Source organism: Salvia hispanica, chromosome 3 (assembly GCF_023119035.1).
Source record: "Salvia hispanica cultivar TCC Black 2014 chromosome 3, UniMelb_Shisp_WGS_1.0, whole genome shotgun sequence".
Lineage (NCBI taxonomy): Eukaryota > Viridiplantae > Streptophyta > Magnoliopsida > Lamiales > Lamiaceae > Salvia > Salvia hispanica.
Window position 1 is genome coordinate 7,156,570 of NC_062967.1, and position 14,760 is coordinate 7,171,329.

The 14,760-nt window shown below is 37.4% G+C and overlaps 3 protein-coding genes across 3 annotated transcripts; 1 reads left to right on the forward strand and 2 right to left on the reverse strand.

Moving 5' to 3' along the window:
- Positions 1 to 1,688: 1,688 nt before the first annotated feature.
- Positions 1,689 to 5,327, reverse strand: LOC125216260 (protein STICHEL-like 4). The gene is made up of 7 exons (XM_048117928.1): positions 5,227 to 5,327; positions 3,494 to 5,155; positions 3,191 to 3,410; positions 2,776 to 3,099; positions 2,318 to 2,693; positions 2,150 to 2,216; positions 1,689 to 2,062 (listed from the first exon to the last, which is right to left on the reverse strand). Exons 1-7 carry the CDS (start codon positions 5,233 to 5,235, stop codon positions 1,958 to 1,960), a joined length of 2,763 nt encoding a protein of 920 aa, XP_047973885.1. The 5' UTR covers positions 5,236 to 5,327; the 3' UTR covers positions 1,689 to 1,957.
- Positions 5,328 to 8,305: 2,978 nt separating this feature from the next.
- LOC125211336 (ubiquitin domain-containing protein 2-like) lies at positions 8,306 to 11,252 on the reverse strand. The gene is made up of 4 exons (XM_048111069.1): positions 10,953 to 11,252; positions 9,786 to 9,908; positions 8,629 to 8,748; positions 8,306 to 8,557 (listed from the first exon to the last, which is right to left on the reverse strand). The coding sequence occupies exons 1-4, from the start codon at positions 10,984 to 10,986 to the stop codon at positions 8,472 to 8,474; spliced, it is 363 nt and encodes a 120-aa protein (XP_047967026.1). The 5' UTR covers positions 10,987 to 11,252; the 3' UTR covers positions 8,306 to 8,471.
- Positions 11,253 to 11,675: 423 nt separating this feature from the next.
- On the forward strand, positions 11,676 to 14,652 carry LOC125213643 (protein transport protein Sec61 subunit alpha-like). The gene is made up of 7 exons (XM_048114298.1): positions 11,676 to 11,830; positions 12,228 to 12,600; positions 12,718 to 12,945; positions 13,060 to 13,414; positions 13,503 to 13,627; positions 13,801 to 13,936; positions 14,168 to 14,652. Exons 2-7 carry the CDS (start codon positions 12,257 to 12,259, stop codon positions 14,405 to 14,407), a joined length of 1,428 nt encoding a protein of 475 aa, XP_047970255.1. The 5' UTR covers positions 11,676 to 11,830; positions 12,228 to 12,256; the 3' UTR covers positions 14,408 to 14,652.
- Positions 14,653 to 14,760: the final 108 nt, after the last annotated feature.

The following is a 14,760-nucleotide window of genomic DNA, read 5'->3' on the forward strand; positions in this document are numbered from 1 at the left end:
CCGCGGGTACTCTGCAAAGTAGTCCTCGTACAGCCGCTGATGTGCAGCTACGTGATCCCGATCAATCACTGCTCGGTGGTGGACAACTCGTGGAGGGCGAGGTATCGCCTGCTGTTCCACCATAGGCATGTACCGCTCCATCCCGCGGTTCATGTAGGCCTCCATAGCCTCGTTCATCCTCCGTTCGTACTCCTCAGGATCCCCACCACTACCGCTACCGCTACCGCTACCGCTACCACCCGCGTGATCCATCGCTCGATGATGCTCTTGAACAGTAAAGTTAGAGAGAGAGAAAACTCGTTAAAACAAGTGGTGCAAATGAAAATGAAACGAAAATCGCGTTTATATATGATTTAAAAAAAAAAATATATGAAAATCGGCGCTGGCCGATCGGGCCTCCACAATGGCGGCTAGCCGATCGGCTAGCGTTTCGGCCAGCGACGAGCGATCGGCGAGCCCACGCCGATCCGCTCGCCGATTTTGCGCTGGCCGACTGCAATGGTTCGGCTAGCCGATCGGCCAGCGCGACGAATCGGCTAGCCGGTCGCTAGCCGACCATTGCGGATGCTCTTATGTTGGTTAGTCACGTTGAGAATAAAAAAATTAAAAATAACAATTCACCAAATTTGGAGAAACAATAGTTGCAGTTGCGTTGTTCTACCCATATAATCAAACTGATAAACCACATTAATCAATTTATCGAAAATAAAAACTTATCCTTTCTTCAATAAATAAACCATACTTCCGGTAAAATAATAGAGCCTAGTACATTAATTTCATTCTTAAATCTACCTGGACACTTTTGACTAGTCGCATTAGCAACCGGAAAACAAATCATAAAATATTTACATGTCAAATTGAAATTGTTTAAATTGCCCCTATCTTATCACTTTCCAATCCTACCATTTGAAAACAAAAAAGTTAATTTGATATAGATATCACAACAATATCAATTTGCCAAACATCATTTTGTCAATATTTTGTATCAATGGTGTAGGAAATTATACACCATTTAAAGCCCACCTCCACCCGCACCACAAACACATTTGTGACTCTTTTTCTTGTATACAACACTAGAAACAGGTAGAGTCAGGGTCGACACCTATCACTAGCATATGAGGGCTGGAAAATATAAATCTTTCGAGTCATCATTAATTACATAATGCAGCGGCTCCATCCAAATCCTTTGAGGTTGTGGTTCATTTTCGTTCCTCATTTATTGCAAGTGATGGCTAAACCCTTATTGCAACCCCATAATTTTGTTTTCTGAATCCTTTATTTTCTGAAACCAATTTGTCATCACTAGATTGGTTTGTAACGATGCGTGGCCTATAGAGTAATAGAATAGTAGAGTAATAGAGGACAAACTTTTGGAAAATGAGATTCAAAGCAGCCGACCACGGACTATGTCTAAACTAACTTCCTAATTAGGAATTCAAGTGAACTTTTTGTACAATTATTTTTTCTAAAATCACAAATGTCACTGCGTTTGGTGGGGCATTCGCTCACTCTTGTCGATTTTAATACTAACTCCAATTACACCAAATAAACGTGCACTTCATAATTCATTATTCTTATTATATTAGTAATATTTTTATGAAAATATTGCAGAGAAATAATCAACAAGTCCCCTTTTATATGACATTCAATGGTTAAACTGAAAAAAAAATATATGGGATTTCAAAGACTGAAAAAAAAACTATATATTCTCATTTATCATTAATGAAGGTAATTACCTGCTAATTATACAAAGCAATTCGATAAGATAATTGGGCAGGTGAATTGATTATAGCCCAATAAGATATTTTTAAAATAAATTACAACAGGCCTACACAGAATTGGGCTTTTGCCCTGTGATGAATCGACACTTTTTACTTTTTAAAAAATCACAACTATATAAAAATTTAGTGACATCTTAATAAAATGACTCTTTGCTCAAAATCTAAACGAGATTAGGTTAATATCCTATTGAGATTTGAGACCTTGTAGAAAGACACCTTCCGCAGGAAACAAATTTCCGAAAGCTTTGTGGTTTTCTTCTTCTAAATTTCAACCATAAAACCTGCAAAGAAACCAAAATTAGTAAATATATTGCATTTGCAATTGAATAAGAGAATAAATGTGTTCAACACAATATTCAAAATTCAACCTTATGATGTCTAATTTTTGGTGGCTTCCAGCAGAGCAATCTCCTTGATCTTGCTTCTAGTCTTCTTCTGCACATAAAATGTTACACCAAATAAAAGTTTAAATGTTGCTACACTGCACAGATTGTACATATATTATATAAGATCAAATCTACAATAACAATGCTTACATATTTTCTTGTTCAAGCTTGTCAGCAGCTCTGGAGGCTGCTTCACGCGCATCGGCATGCTTGATCACATGACCAAGAGTCACCCTTCTTCTAACAATGCCAAGCCTCTGCTTTCTCTCATTCAATTCTGGCTCATCATCTGCAGAAACACTTTGATTGTTCCTCTCAGACTCACTTTGAAAGTCATCCGAAGCCGATACTTGTTGTCCTTGTAGCACAATAACCCCTGCCCCGGTACCTTCTCTCGACCATTGCCTGATCTCAATGGTTACTGCCGATCCAAGAACTGCCTCAAATGCTTGTATGATGCGTGAACTGAATTTTTCTACCACGGACTTTGTTAGCTGTGAATTGAACACCAGTTGCACTGTTGGAGCTGCAAAGTCATCACATCTTAGTATATGAAAAGTAAAGACAAAACAAAATAGAGTAGGCATTGGATTTAACTATTTAAGTACCTGGATCATAGCTCATGGAAGCCATCTTCCCTTCCTTGTGCATGAACTCTTTCAAGCTCTTTATTTTGATGTTTTCAAGAACTTTCAACCAAATCTCTTCAATCCCATCTGCACTCCTTTTTGGTGAAGATTCTACTCCATCCCAACTGCGATACGAACTAAAAACGGAAGACGAACTCAGGGCCGTGTAGCGCTGATCAGGAGCCAGCTGCAGCAATGCAGCCGTGAGCCAAGTCATCCGCTCACTCGACACCCTCAACTGCTTCTCGGATTCAGACAGTGTTTTCAGTGCATGCCGCAGCTTCTCCATATCTGCCTTGGATACTGTCACAGTCATAAAACTTCATTAGGACACAGTAACACCATAGATTAAAAAAAAAGGCTAAGGAATATTTTAAAAAAAGGCTTTATTTACAAGCTTGCTGGTGGAAGAACTTCCTCTTAGGCCATTGTTTTGCCATATGATAGCTTCCAGCAAGAATATCAGTGATGATTGTGGCTAGCTGTGACAATAGAGCTAATGGCTCAACACCGGATGACATGATATCTCTCAGATTCTTCACTGTGTTGATTGTGTCAGCAGATAGTGCAAAATCAAGAAGATCCACCAACTTCTCATCTGAAATCAGTCCAATCTGTAAGGCAAAAACAAACAGAAAATGAACATATTTCTCATTTGTTGAAGAATAATGGATGATGGATGCACATATATATATACCAGTTTCTGCACCAAGCCGAGAGAGATCTCCCCCCCGAGCAAGCTCAACTGCTCCAGTGTCATCTCTGCATCTCTCAGAGATCCACAAGACCTCGATGCAATCAGCTTAAGAGCATCTCTATCAATGTCTACATCTTCCTTCCTCGCTATCAGCTGCAACGCACGCACCATCTCTGCTTCTTTCAGCTTGGTGAAGGAGAACTTCTCGCACCTGGATACTATCACATGGGGCAAAGCATCAAGACTCGAGCAGACAAGAATGATCACCACGCGACTCGGGGCCCCACGGATAACCTTCAAGACTACACTCCAGCAATCAGAATCCATAGCATCACACTCATCAATAATGAACACGCCATACTGTGACCTGTGTTGGCAAGCTAAAAGATTCTGAAAGAGTTCAAGCAAGCCTTGGGAGTTGATATTATCAACCGGACCTATGTGCCTTATGTTTCTGCTCTTCCCCTTCTCATCTGCAATGCAAGGGTCACAAAATCCACAGGGTTTGGAGCTCTCCACAAACTGGCAGTTTAAGGCTCTAGCAAATATACGCGCGCACGTGGTTTTGCCAGTTCCGTGAGGCCCATAAAACGCGTACATCAATCCAATTTTCTTCGTCATCACAGCATTTGAGAGAGCCTGCACTACCAGGCTCTGACCAACCACATCACTGAATGTTCTTGGCATGTATTTCTGAGTGAAGTTTCGATGCTGCCCCGGAACTGATGAACGCATTTCAGTAAGACTTAATTCCCCCGAGTCATCATCAATCCAAGGAACGCTATCAATACTTTTCTGAGATTCAGATGCATCAAGAAGCAGAGGTAATGCTTCTCCACCAGACTTGGTAGATTGACTGGAGTTCTCTGAAGTGATAGGTTTATCAGAGATGGCGCCTTCTTTATTCGACCGTGATTCAGATAAGCCACGAGAGAGGCTCCGGCCAGTCACCTCAAGGAACGACTTTCCTCTGTGATGAATGCTCGACCAATTCAATGGAATTCCACACTTATTGGAGTGAATACTGCTGCAATTCTGATCAACATCATCCTCATCCCCTTGGACAAATGTGTTGGACGTTTCAGCCCTAGTTTTAGCATCTCGTGCTGCTAAACTAGGCCGATTTCTTCTTCCACTGCGAAATCTGCGCCTTTTCTCCTTCTTCACAACCTTTCCATGGCTGTTTGTGCTTCTTGCCGGTTCCTCACCCGTCTCCTCTGCTTGAAGGGGCATGTCTTTCATGTTCACACTCTTATCATTCCCCCAATTCCTATTCGATTCCTCTCTCTTCATCGAACACTCTCCGCCATTCTCGAACCTTCTCTCCCGTATGTGAAGGATCGCATCGTCAATTAGAGAAGCAGCGCGAGTGTCGTCGGAAGGACCTCTCAGACGCCTCAACCTATGAAGCGCGACGAGGTCTCTCAAGTGAGTCGCGTCAGCCGCGGATGGACTCTGCTTGTGCACATGGTTCTTCAAATGGATGCAATTCGTCAGATGAATGTGGTTTTGCAGATGATCGCTTATGCTGCCATTAACGTATCTGTGTATACTATCACCATCGCCGTTCTCAGCCATGATTCGAAACCTAATCAATTGATCACCAGAGGGAGAGAGAGAGAGATCGTCTTCAATTTCGGCAAACTCCGCCGACTTACGCAGCTTCAGCATAAATTAATCAGTAAATCAAGTTAATTTTTAGCAATGAATAGAAGAGAAGAGCAGAGATTCACCTGAATCATGGAGTTATAGACCGCATTTCCAAAACAAGCTGGATGTTGCTATCGTAAGCTCCATTTCTGCGAGATTTCTAAGAAATCAGATCTCTCTTTGCTATGATTGCACTGAATTTGAAGAGGTTTCAGTTTTGCGAAGAGAGAAAGAGGTGGTGGTGGTGGTGGTGATGGTGACAGTTTGCAGGGAGTTAGTTAGTACAGTCGCGATCATAAATCGAGTTTATAATGAAAGTAGTTTGAACAGTGACTCTCTTTTAAATTGATTTTAATAAACTTAATTTTAGTAATTAAAATGCTGTTAATTAATTTCCTTTAAGGTTAAAAATAACGTTGAGAGTGGGCCCGCAGGTTAGGAACTTACTCAATTCAATTCATCTGACCAGAAAAATATGGGAAAATAATTAAGTTGCCAAATTATTTGAAATTTCGTCCTTAATTTTACTTAAAAAAGAGTCAAGCACACATAAATTCTCTATGTTTACAAATTGCATGAATTACTATAAGTGTGGGTGTGAAGTGGACTTTGTACAATCATATCCCTTTCTTTTGTGTTTAAATTTTCATTTCAATTTTACATTAATTTTGTTCTTGACAAAAAAAAAATACCAGTACAAAGTCATTTAGAGACAGTATTTTTTAAAAAGGAAACATGTTATATATGGATTGATTATACTCCAATTTCTGTAATTGTGAGAATGTGATTTATTTAATCATACAATAAAATTATATTCAGAGTGAAAATAAATTACACTTAACAAAAAGGACTACAAATGATTATCATGTTCTCCTGTTAAAGAGGGGTTCTCGTTTTAATTAACTTATGGGCTTATGGCACTATTTTGTGATGAAAACAATGCACATTGTAATGTTTTAGTAGGAGAAAACGAAGTTTAATTGTAACAATATTAATTCTTTACAATTAGAAAAGTCATGCTAATAATCATCTAAAAAAACAAAGAAACCGCGACAAGTAAATCAAGAAAGATTGGAGGCAGGACATGTTTCATTTGTTTGCTAACTTGTCACTACCTGAATTATTAATTTCCATTCATTGATTCAGTACTATCTCTTTGAATATATATTCAATACAAATAATGCACAGTTGAATCCTAGAAAACCTGAGCCATGTAAAAAATGCAGTAGATTTTTAATTTCTTCTCAATTTTGCTACCAAATTAACGCCAAAAACTAACGTCCGAAAATTCTATTAAAAATGAATTAAATATATTGTAAATCAATATTTTAATTAGTAGGTTATTTATTAATTCTTGCAATTGATTAATTAATTAGAGAAGGGGCCGGCGAGGTGCATGCATTCTTATTGAAGTTGAGAGCTTGATTTGCATGCTTTTCTTCATATGCAACTTGGCTTATCTTCCTAATCACTCATATCTATCAATTATCACTAGACACTAGCTATGAATATGTAATATTTTGTGTCAAATAATTGGATTATTTAAGATCGCAAACATATGGACCACATTTGGAGGATCTGTGTTTCTTATGGAAGGTGGTGATCTTACTGGTGTTTGGTGCCCCACTGCCCCTAGTAAAGTGAGTTTGTAAAGGCTTTGATTCTCCTATATAACAACACCCAAATTTTGTAAAATCTGGTCAATTTTTAAATCAAATACACGTATATTTATAAATATTATTGGATATGAGATTGGATTTGTTTGTGAGTTTTGATATTGTATTTTGTTCATTAATTAATTGCTTTTAGAATAAGATGAATAAAAATAAATGTACATAAGTTGTATGCACATAATGCCCTTAAATTAAATTGAATTGGAATTTTAGACGAGGTGATTTTTTTGGGCACGTGGTTTAGAGTGTTAAGTTGGGAGAGAATAAATATGTATTTTTACTAAAAAGAAAATGACTCGGTTTAGATTTACACCCTGAAAAAAAATATAGGTCGCTTATGGTAGGACGGTTGGAGTATAAGAGTCTTAATATTTATTTTATAGAAATAAAAGACAGATGATATGAAAGATTGTGAAGAATACACACATGATTTTAAGCTTGATTTGGATATAATTATGTACTAATATCCAATAAAAAAAGATTAACCGTTTCTGGAATATGTAAGTATTGAGTTTGAAAATTTAATTTTTCATAAATTATTGCACAAGAATTAATATGTAATATACAATTAATTTCTTTGAAATTAATTAATGTTTATGAATTCATTTTTTTAATGAAAAATACCTAAAAAGTCCAATTATATATGTACATTTGTCACTAGCTTGGGGGTGTAAAATCTTCACAATATTTGAGGTTACATATTGTAGCATCCAAACCTAACAAAACTAACTAATTTTTCCGGGGCTTTTCGATTTCTTTAGTGATTGTGCATCTCAAGTTAATGTTTTACACTTACTTTGAGGGAAAGGAAGTGAAAGTAGCACACACAATCTCCTTGTAATCATGATTCTTGACTATCTGAACCTTTTGAGTTCATGTACTTGTGGAGTTAATTGTTTAATTCGGAACACCTTAATTTAATTGAAAGTGAAGAATATAATTATGACACTACTAAATAGCATGGTTTAATCTCAAGTATACTTTGGTTTTTGAAACACCTACTAAATACCATCATATACCTACAAAAAGTACTCAGTATGAGAACTCCATGCCTGGTAGTTTACACGTGCAGAGTTCAGTTCAGTCGCCTTTTATTTTAGTTCCACTTTTCCTTCGTTTGATGTTGTGAACATTTTACAGAATTTAATTTCTTCCTATAACCTCAATTAAATAAATAATCTTTTGGTTAGGTAACCGCCATATTTGCTCTAATGGGCAAACTGACCCCTCCATGCCAGCCCAGCTGATCAATAATTGCTAGGAAATGCATGCACCCTATCCAAGTGTGTGTGTGTGTGTGAGAGAGAGAAAGAGAGAGAGATCAGTTGTAGGAGGAAACATTACAACATAGAATGTCTTAACCCTTTTTCTAAAATCCTAAATCCAGAAATGAAATGGATGGAAAATAAAGCAGCTTTATTTGCTGTCAGAGGTGCAAATAGCAAATATATATATCCATACGACAATAATACTATGATGCAGCCAAACATAAGCCAAAAGAGAGAACATTAGGTGGTTGTGGTTCAATCATCCAAAGCAAAATTGTATAATGCCAAGAGCTTCATACTAGATATTCAGTACATTGAAAATTTGCAATTGAGAAGGAATTTAAGTGGGATGATGCATTTAGAAACAAGAATCACAACGAGGCCAATTTACGTATTACTGGTATCTTTTCGACTGTCACGAATCAGATTTGTAGGCTCGCTCACAACATATTTGGGCAACTCGTATTTTGCACCTGAAAAATGACAGATTCCATTAAAGATGATATACTGGATAGACATTGATTGTAGAGGAAAATTCACCAACCTCTTTCATCGTAGCAGATTGTTAAGTCGGGATTTTGAATAATAATGCCAACACTATCCACAATTGTTTGGGCAAGAGTCAAATCAGCTTCAGCCGCAGCCCGGAGAGCATCCCAGATCTCTGGTGATTTTATGGAAAAGATGAAATGAAGCAACAGCAAAGAGAACCAAATTCAAGAGTATTTCTAGTTTGGTTAAACTGACAATGAACCTCTCATTTTATTGATAACAGAATACTATTCCAGAAGTCTGAAAAATGCATAAAATGCATTGATCTCATATTAACACCATTTTTGCTACTCCCTCCGTCCCTCATTATGTGTCCCGGGTTTAGAGGTCTAACTTGACATAGGACCTAGTCACCTAGCACTGAAGTGCATAATGGAATTGGAACCATATGCATTTTATTCATCATGCTGCACAAAGAGTAAGCTCAAACTCACACCTTACGTGTGAGATCTTATATTCAGTGTAAAAGGTGTAGTAGTAATTGTCAGTTCCATTCATTCAGAGACTCGAGACGGAATCAAAATGAAGATATCATGAACAATTGAGCATGTGAAAGCAGAGAAAACGTATCAATATGGAAAAGTAAATTACTTGAAGCTTAAAAGGAACTAAAGTAGCAGAAGCTAACAATACAGGTGTTTCCGATATCATTAAAATGTGTTACCCAAAATCAGGTAGGATGTAAAGCCATCTACAACAACAAATGAAAGGAGTTACTAATAATACCATTCCACTACAGCTTCCAAAGATGCATGCAATACTAATAACCATTACATCCCTTGCTGGTACTAGAATATTTGTGTATCATTGTACTCCTCTGGTAATACCTAAACTGAACATTCTACTAGCACTTTATCAGCTAAGTTTAACAATGCCACAGGTCCATATTCAATTCAACATATATGGACAACAAAAGGTTATTTTACAACATTATTAATTGATCATTTACAAGATGCAAGACATTAACCACAACTAGATTTTATTTACAGTAGGCTGGTGTTGGTTCTTTTAAACTTAAATTTTTAAAAAATATATACCAGATCAGATGGTCCAAACCTAATAAAGAATAAACCCACAAGTGTAAGTGCATAAACCATGATTCGAACATAAGGTATTTCCACATTGCAGAGAGCTATCATTAGTTACTACCTTTCCTACCACCATAGTGCGGAGCAGTGTCCCAGAACTCCTCACGCATCTTCGTTAGCTGTTCTCTGGTTATGGCTTCTGAGTGCTTCCATGCCTTTGGTTTCCGTATCTTCTTCGAAGTTTCTGGATTTAGGCACAGTGGAGCAACATTTAAGGGCTGTTTACCAAGCAAGCGTACTCACAAACAGTGTTACAACTTACAATGCAACATAATGGGTAACAAGCACAAATAGATGTCCAAAGAGCATTAAATAACACCCATCATTCAGTATGTGATATGTCACCGGAACAAATTCCCAACATCACTAAGTTATCACATCCTCAATCTCTTCGTATGCAACTATATGCATCCCAGAATTCCATGTGTATTGATATTTAAGGTATGCATATTCTTGAAAGCAAAAATACTAGATAAGTATTTCCATTACTTATTACACTATTATCCTGATAGCTTCTCAAGTTTTTCATGTATCCTTTGTTCTTCTTCTTCATCCAGTTTTGAAATTGGGAATCATCATGCATGGTAACTTATCATTCCAGAAATCCAAACAGATGCCGAAGCAGCTTTGTTTACAACAAGAAACAGGAAAAACAAAAGAAAAACATTCAACTCAAGATTTTCATTTCTGTGTGCAGATGTGAAAACTAAAAGCTATCTTTTTTAGGAGCAACTAAACACTGAACAATCAAGAACTGACTCTTATCCAGTGATACGAATGGAAAGCCCAGGCATATATACACTCAAAGAAGAAAGAAAATGATACAATAGCTTGGTGCTATTTAACAACCACAGCACACCAAATTAGGGCAATCTATATGAGAGAGCTAATAAAAGGCTGAAACTGGAAAGGGAAGGAGCACAAGACAGAATTGCTGGCCACTTCAATTCACAACTGAAATGAACTAGAAGAACACAGAGACAACAACATACTGTTTAAGTCTATAATCAGATTAGTGAATTTCCATAGAAACTGAACAATAAATGATTAGACATGAAACAGTAATTACAGAATAAAGATTAAACCCCAACTGCTACACTAACCAAAACTCTATGAGCAACAAAACAAAGCAGCAATGAGATCAAATACCTAATCGAATCAGCAACAACAAGCTAGTGATACAAGAATTACAAAAAGAGTGGCAACACAATGGAGAAAGAAACAGTACCATCTAATTTATCACGCGATCCAGCGCAACCCATGCTGCCCCGTCACAGAAGTTATCTCACCACAATTGAAGGTTATTGTGAAAACCGTATAAGGAAAAATAAGAGAGGAGGGGGACAATTAGTCAAATTGATTTTTGGTGTTAGGGTAAGCACGAATATCTACCTCTTTCCCTCCCGCTCTCTCTCTCTATATCATACAGATAGTTGGGGAAGAGGGCAGGGGCAAGCCTCGGTGTTTCCCAACTCTGAGAAAGTGTGAGGTTTGGGTGTCCACTATCTTTCAACGGTTTTGCTGGATTTCTTGTTATTTTTTACCGCTTTTATGATTAGATTAGATATGTACGTCAATCTTAATCTTAATCCCGATCCTCATCCAAATTTTATTTTATGATTTTTAGAGGATTGGATTTGATGTAGTATTTCTTTGCGTGGGCCGTGGGATAGTATTATAAATGTGTTTCCATTCCTAAATCAATCTCGACAAAAAACTAAATTTTAGAGGATTTGATTTATGTACTTCTTTGAGAATATATTCTAATCTGTATTATAATAATAAATTAATTATTTCATCATATTAAGACACCGTGGGATAGAATTATGTGTTTCCATTCTTAAATCAATCTTAGGAGAAAAATAAATTAAATTAATTTTTAATGGATTTGATCTATTTCTAAATTCTGTATTTTCATAATTATAAATGGATAGAATTATGTGTTTCCTTTCCTAAATCAAACTCATAAAAAAAATTAGAATAAATAAGCAGTAGAGTTTGTCAACGCAACCAAAAACCAAACACGTTGAAAACTTCAAACTCTGGTTGCTCGAGGCATTCCGCCTCAAGTCTACCTTCTTTCAAATTCAGATCTCTTGTTTAACGGTGAGTTTCGTTGCATCAACTTCCACTTTCTCGCTTATTGCTGCGCATCTGTAATTGGTGTTCAATTGATCTGTGTTGTTTTTGCACTTTCCTCTTTTTCGTTTATCGGTACATTCTGTTGATAGGGTTTTTGAGTAGTGAGATGAACTGATTGTTCCGGATTTTAGAGTTTTCGAACTTGAGATTAGTTGTTTTAGATCTAATCGTGCCTGATTTATCGAAAGTCAAAGGTATTCGCGATTATTAGGAACCTAATCGAGCAGAATTTTATTGTTATTGGGCAATTTTATTGTTTCGATTTTACTTGCTCATTATGCCAGTTTTGAATAAGGTTTGGACTGAATTGTATTGAAGAGGCACGGCTCAAATTTTCATGTTTGTAATGGTGTCTCTGCAGGCTTGTGAGTTTGTGTTCATCTCTGAAAGATGGGAGGAGGATTTAGGGTGTTGCATCTTGTGAAACCTTTCCTTTCGTTTCTGCCCGAAGTTCAAAGCGCGGACAGGAAGATCCCCTTCAGAGAGAAAGTTATATACACTGTGATTTCTCTTTTCATATTCTTGGTGTGCAGCCAGCTTCCTCTGTATGGCATTCATTCCACTACTGGAGGTGACCCTTTCTACTGGATGCGTGCTATTCTCGCATCAAGCCGTGGAACTGTCATGGAGTTGGGTATCACTCCCATTGTCACATCTGGACTGGTGATGCAGCTTCTGGCTGGGTCTAAAATAATTGAAGTTGACAACAATGTCCGTGAGGACCGGGCACTATTGTAAGTTATTCGTTTTGTGCTTTCTATTCACACAGTGATCATTTTTTATCTCGTCCAATTGGTTCATATGTATCAGAGGCATCTGCTTGACTCAGTCTAATCTTGTTTTGGCCTCAGGAATGGTGCTCAGAAGCTTCTCGGTATCTTGATTGCTGTTGGCGAGGCTGTTGCTTATGTCCTCTCTGGAATGTATGGAAGTGTTGGTCAGCTTGGAGTGGGGAATGCTATCTTGATTATTCTGCAACTATGTTTTGCTGGTATAATTGTGATTTGCTTAGATGAGCTGCTTCAAAAGGGTTATGGTCTTGGTTCTGGGATTTCCTTGTTCATTGCTACCAATATCTGGTAAATAACTGAACTTTTATTACGTTTTCAATTGATAGGAGACTAGGACTAATTGTCCAGCAATTTAGCTGTTGGCAATTAAATGCAATAAACTTTTCTACTTTCAATTTGCAGTGAAAGTATTATCTGGAAAGCATTCAGCCCTACAACTATCAATAGTGGCCGAGGTGCTGAGTTTGAAGGGGCTGTCATTGCATTGTTCCATTTGCTTATAACTAGAACCGATAAAGTTCGTGCACTTCGAGAGGCATTTTACCGGCAGAACCTTCCAAATGTGACCAATCTTCTTGCTACCGTGCTGATCTTCCTCATCGTGATATATTTCCAAGGTTTTAGAGTGGTGTTGCCTGTGAGATCTAAAAATGCTCGTGGACAACAAGGCTCATACCCAATTAAGCTTTTCTACACCTCCAACATGCCCATTATTCTTCAGTCTGCCCTTGTATCCAATCTTTACTTCATTTCTCAGGTAAGCCTAATTCTAGTTACTGATTTTCTTAGTTTTATTATTGCCTCTCTTGAACTTCATTTCATCACTTTGTACTTCCATCATGCAGTTGTTATACAAGAAATATGGTGGAAATTTCTTGGTCAACTTATTGGGCACATGGAAGGAATCTGGATATTCAGGTCAATCGATTCCAGTTGGTGGCCTTGCTTACTATGTCACTGCTCCATCAAGGTAAACCTTTGTAACTGTTGGTGGATTAAACAGGTCTCTTTTGTATTATGTGTGACTACCTTATCCAGTGTGCAAATTTGAGGATTATAAGAAAGCAATAACCTCATGTTATATTCGATATCCATTTTACTGCAAGTACTTATTGAATCTTTTCTCCACCATCTGTTTTACAGCTTAGCAGATGTGGCAGCAAATCCTTTCCACGCACTTTTCTACATAGTATTCATGCTATCTGCATGTGCCCTGTTCTCAAAAACCTGGATTGAAGTTTCTGGATCCTCTGCCAGAGATGTCGCCAAGCAGCTCAAGGCAAGAATTTCTAAACAGCCTATTTATGAATTTCAATTTTGCTTAATACTATAATCCCACATTTCAATAATTTTTTTCTCTATAATCATGATTGTGCTTTATAAAATAAAATTCATTTTACTCTCATACCCTTTCCATTAATTTAACCCATTTTCTTAGCACCATTAATGCTGCTACGACATCCCATACATGCCTTACTGATATTATGCAATCCTGCTGATATCTCTGTAGGAGCAACAAATGGTTATGCCTGGCCACAGGGATTCGAATTTACAGAAGGAACTCAATCGCTATATCCCAACCGCCGCAGCTTTTGGAGGAATGTGCATTGGTGCATTGACTGTGTTGGCAGATTTCATGGGCGCCATCGGTTCAGGAACTGGAATTCTTCTCGCCGTGACAATCATCTATCAGTATTTCGAGACGTTTGAGAAGGAGAAAGCTAGCGAGCTTGGTTTCTTTGGCTTTTAAGCACCACTTTCCATATTCCTCAACCGCTATGGATAGTTTATACTGCACAAACTGGAGCTTCCAAAATTTTTAGCAAATGTGCCTAGAAACCACTTTGTATTTTAGTTGTAGTGGTAGTATTTATTTTTCCCTCAAGACAGATTTCAGAGCGAAGATATCCCCAAGTTTTTCTATTTAGTCTTGTATTAGCTTGAAATTTTCGGATACTTTGGTATCTTAAATTTTAATACAGCATATTTTCTGAATTTTGCACAGTTTAAGTTCTTATCTACCCCCTTATGAAATTATGTTACTCTTTGATTTAAAGTAAAAAAAGAAACATTCCTAAAGTGTAGTATTATTTTACTCTTGAT

What these genes read in the sequence shown, in the direction of transcription:
- LOC125216260 (XM_048117928.1), bottom strand. An exon ending in TCGGCTTGGTGCAGAAACTG is followed by an intron (nt 3,411 to 3,493) that starts GTATATATATAT and finishes TTTGCCTTACAG; the next exon opens with ATTGGACTGATTTCAGATGA. An exon ending in AAGCTTGAACAAGAAAATAT is followed by an intron (nt 2,217 to 2,317) that starts GTAAGCATTGTT and finishes TTTTATGTGCAG; the next exon opens with AAGAAGACTAGAAGCAAGAT.
- LOC125211336 (XM_048111069.1), bottom strand. Translation starts at nt 10,986, where the DNA reads ATGGGTTGCGCTGGATCGCGTGATAAATTAGATG. An exon ending in GCACTATGGTGGTAGGAAAG is followed by an intron (nt 8,749 to 9,785) that starts GTAGTAACTAAT and finishes TAAAATCACCAG; the next exon opens with AGATCTGGGATGCTCTCCGG. An exon ending in AATCTGCTACGATGAAAGAG is followed by an intron (nt 8,558 to 8,628) that starts GTTGGTGAATTT and finishes GTCATTTTTCAG; the next exon opens with GTGCAAAATACGAGTTGCCC.
- LOC125213643 (XM_048114298.1), top strand. Translation starts at nt 12,257, where the DNA reads ATGGGAGGAGGATTTAGGGTGTTGCATCTTGTGAAACCTTTCCTTTCG. An exon ending in CGTGAGGACCGGGCACTATT is followed by an intron (nt 12,601 to 12,717) that starts GTAAGTTATTCG and finishes TTTTGGCCTCAG; the next exon opens with GAATGGTGCTCAGAAGCTTC. An exon ending in ATGTCGCCAAGCAGCTCAAG is followed by an intron (nt 13,937 to 14,167) that starts GCAAGAATTTCT and finishes ATATCTCTGTAG; the next exon opens with GAGCAACAAATGGTTATGCC.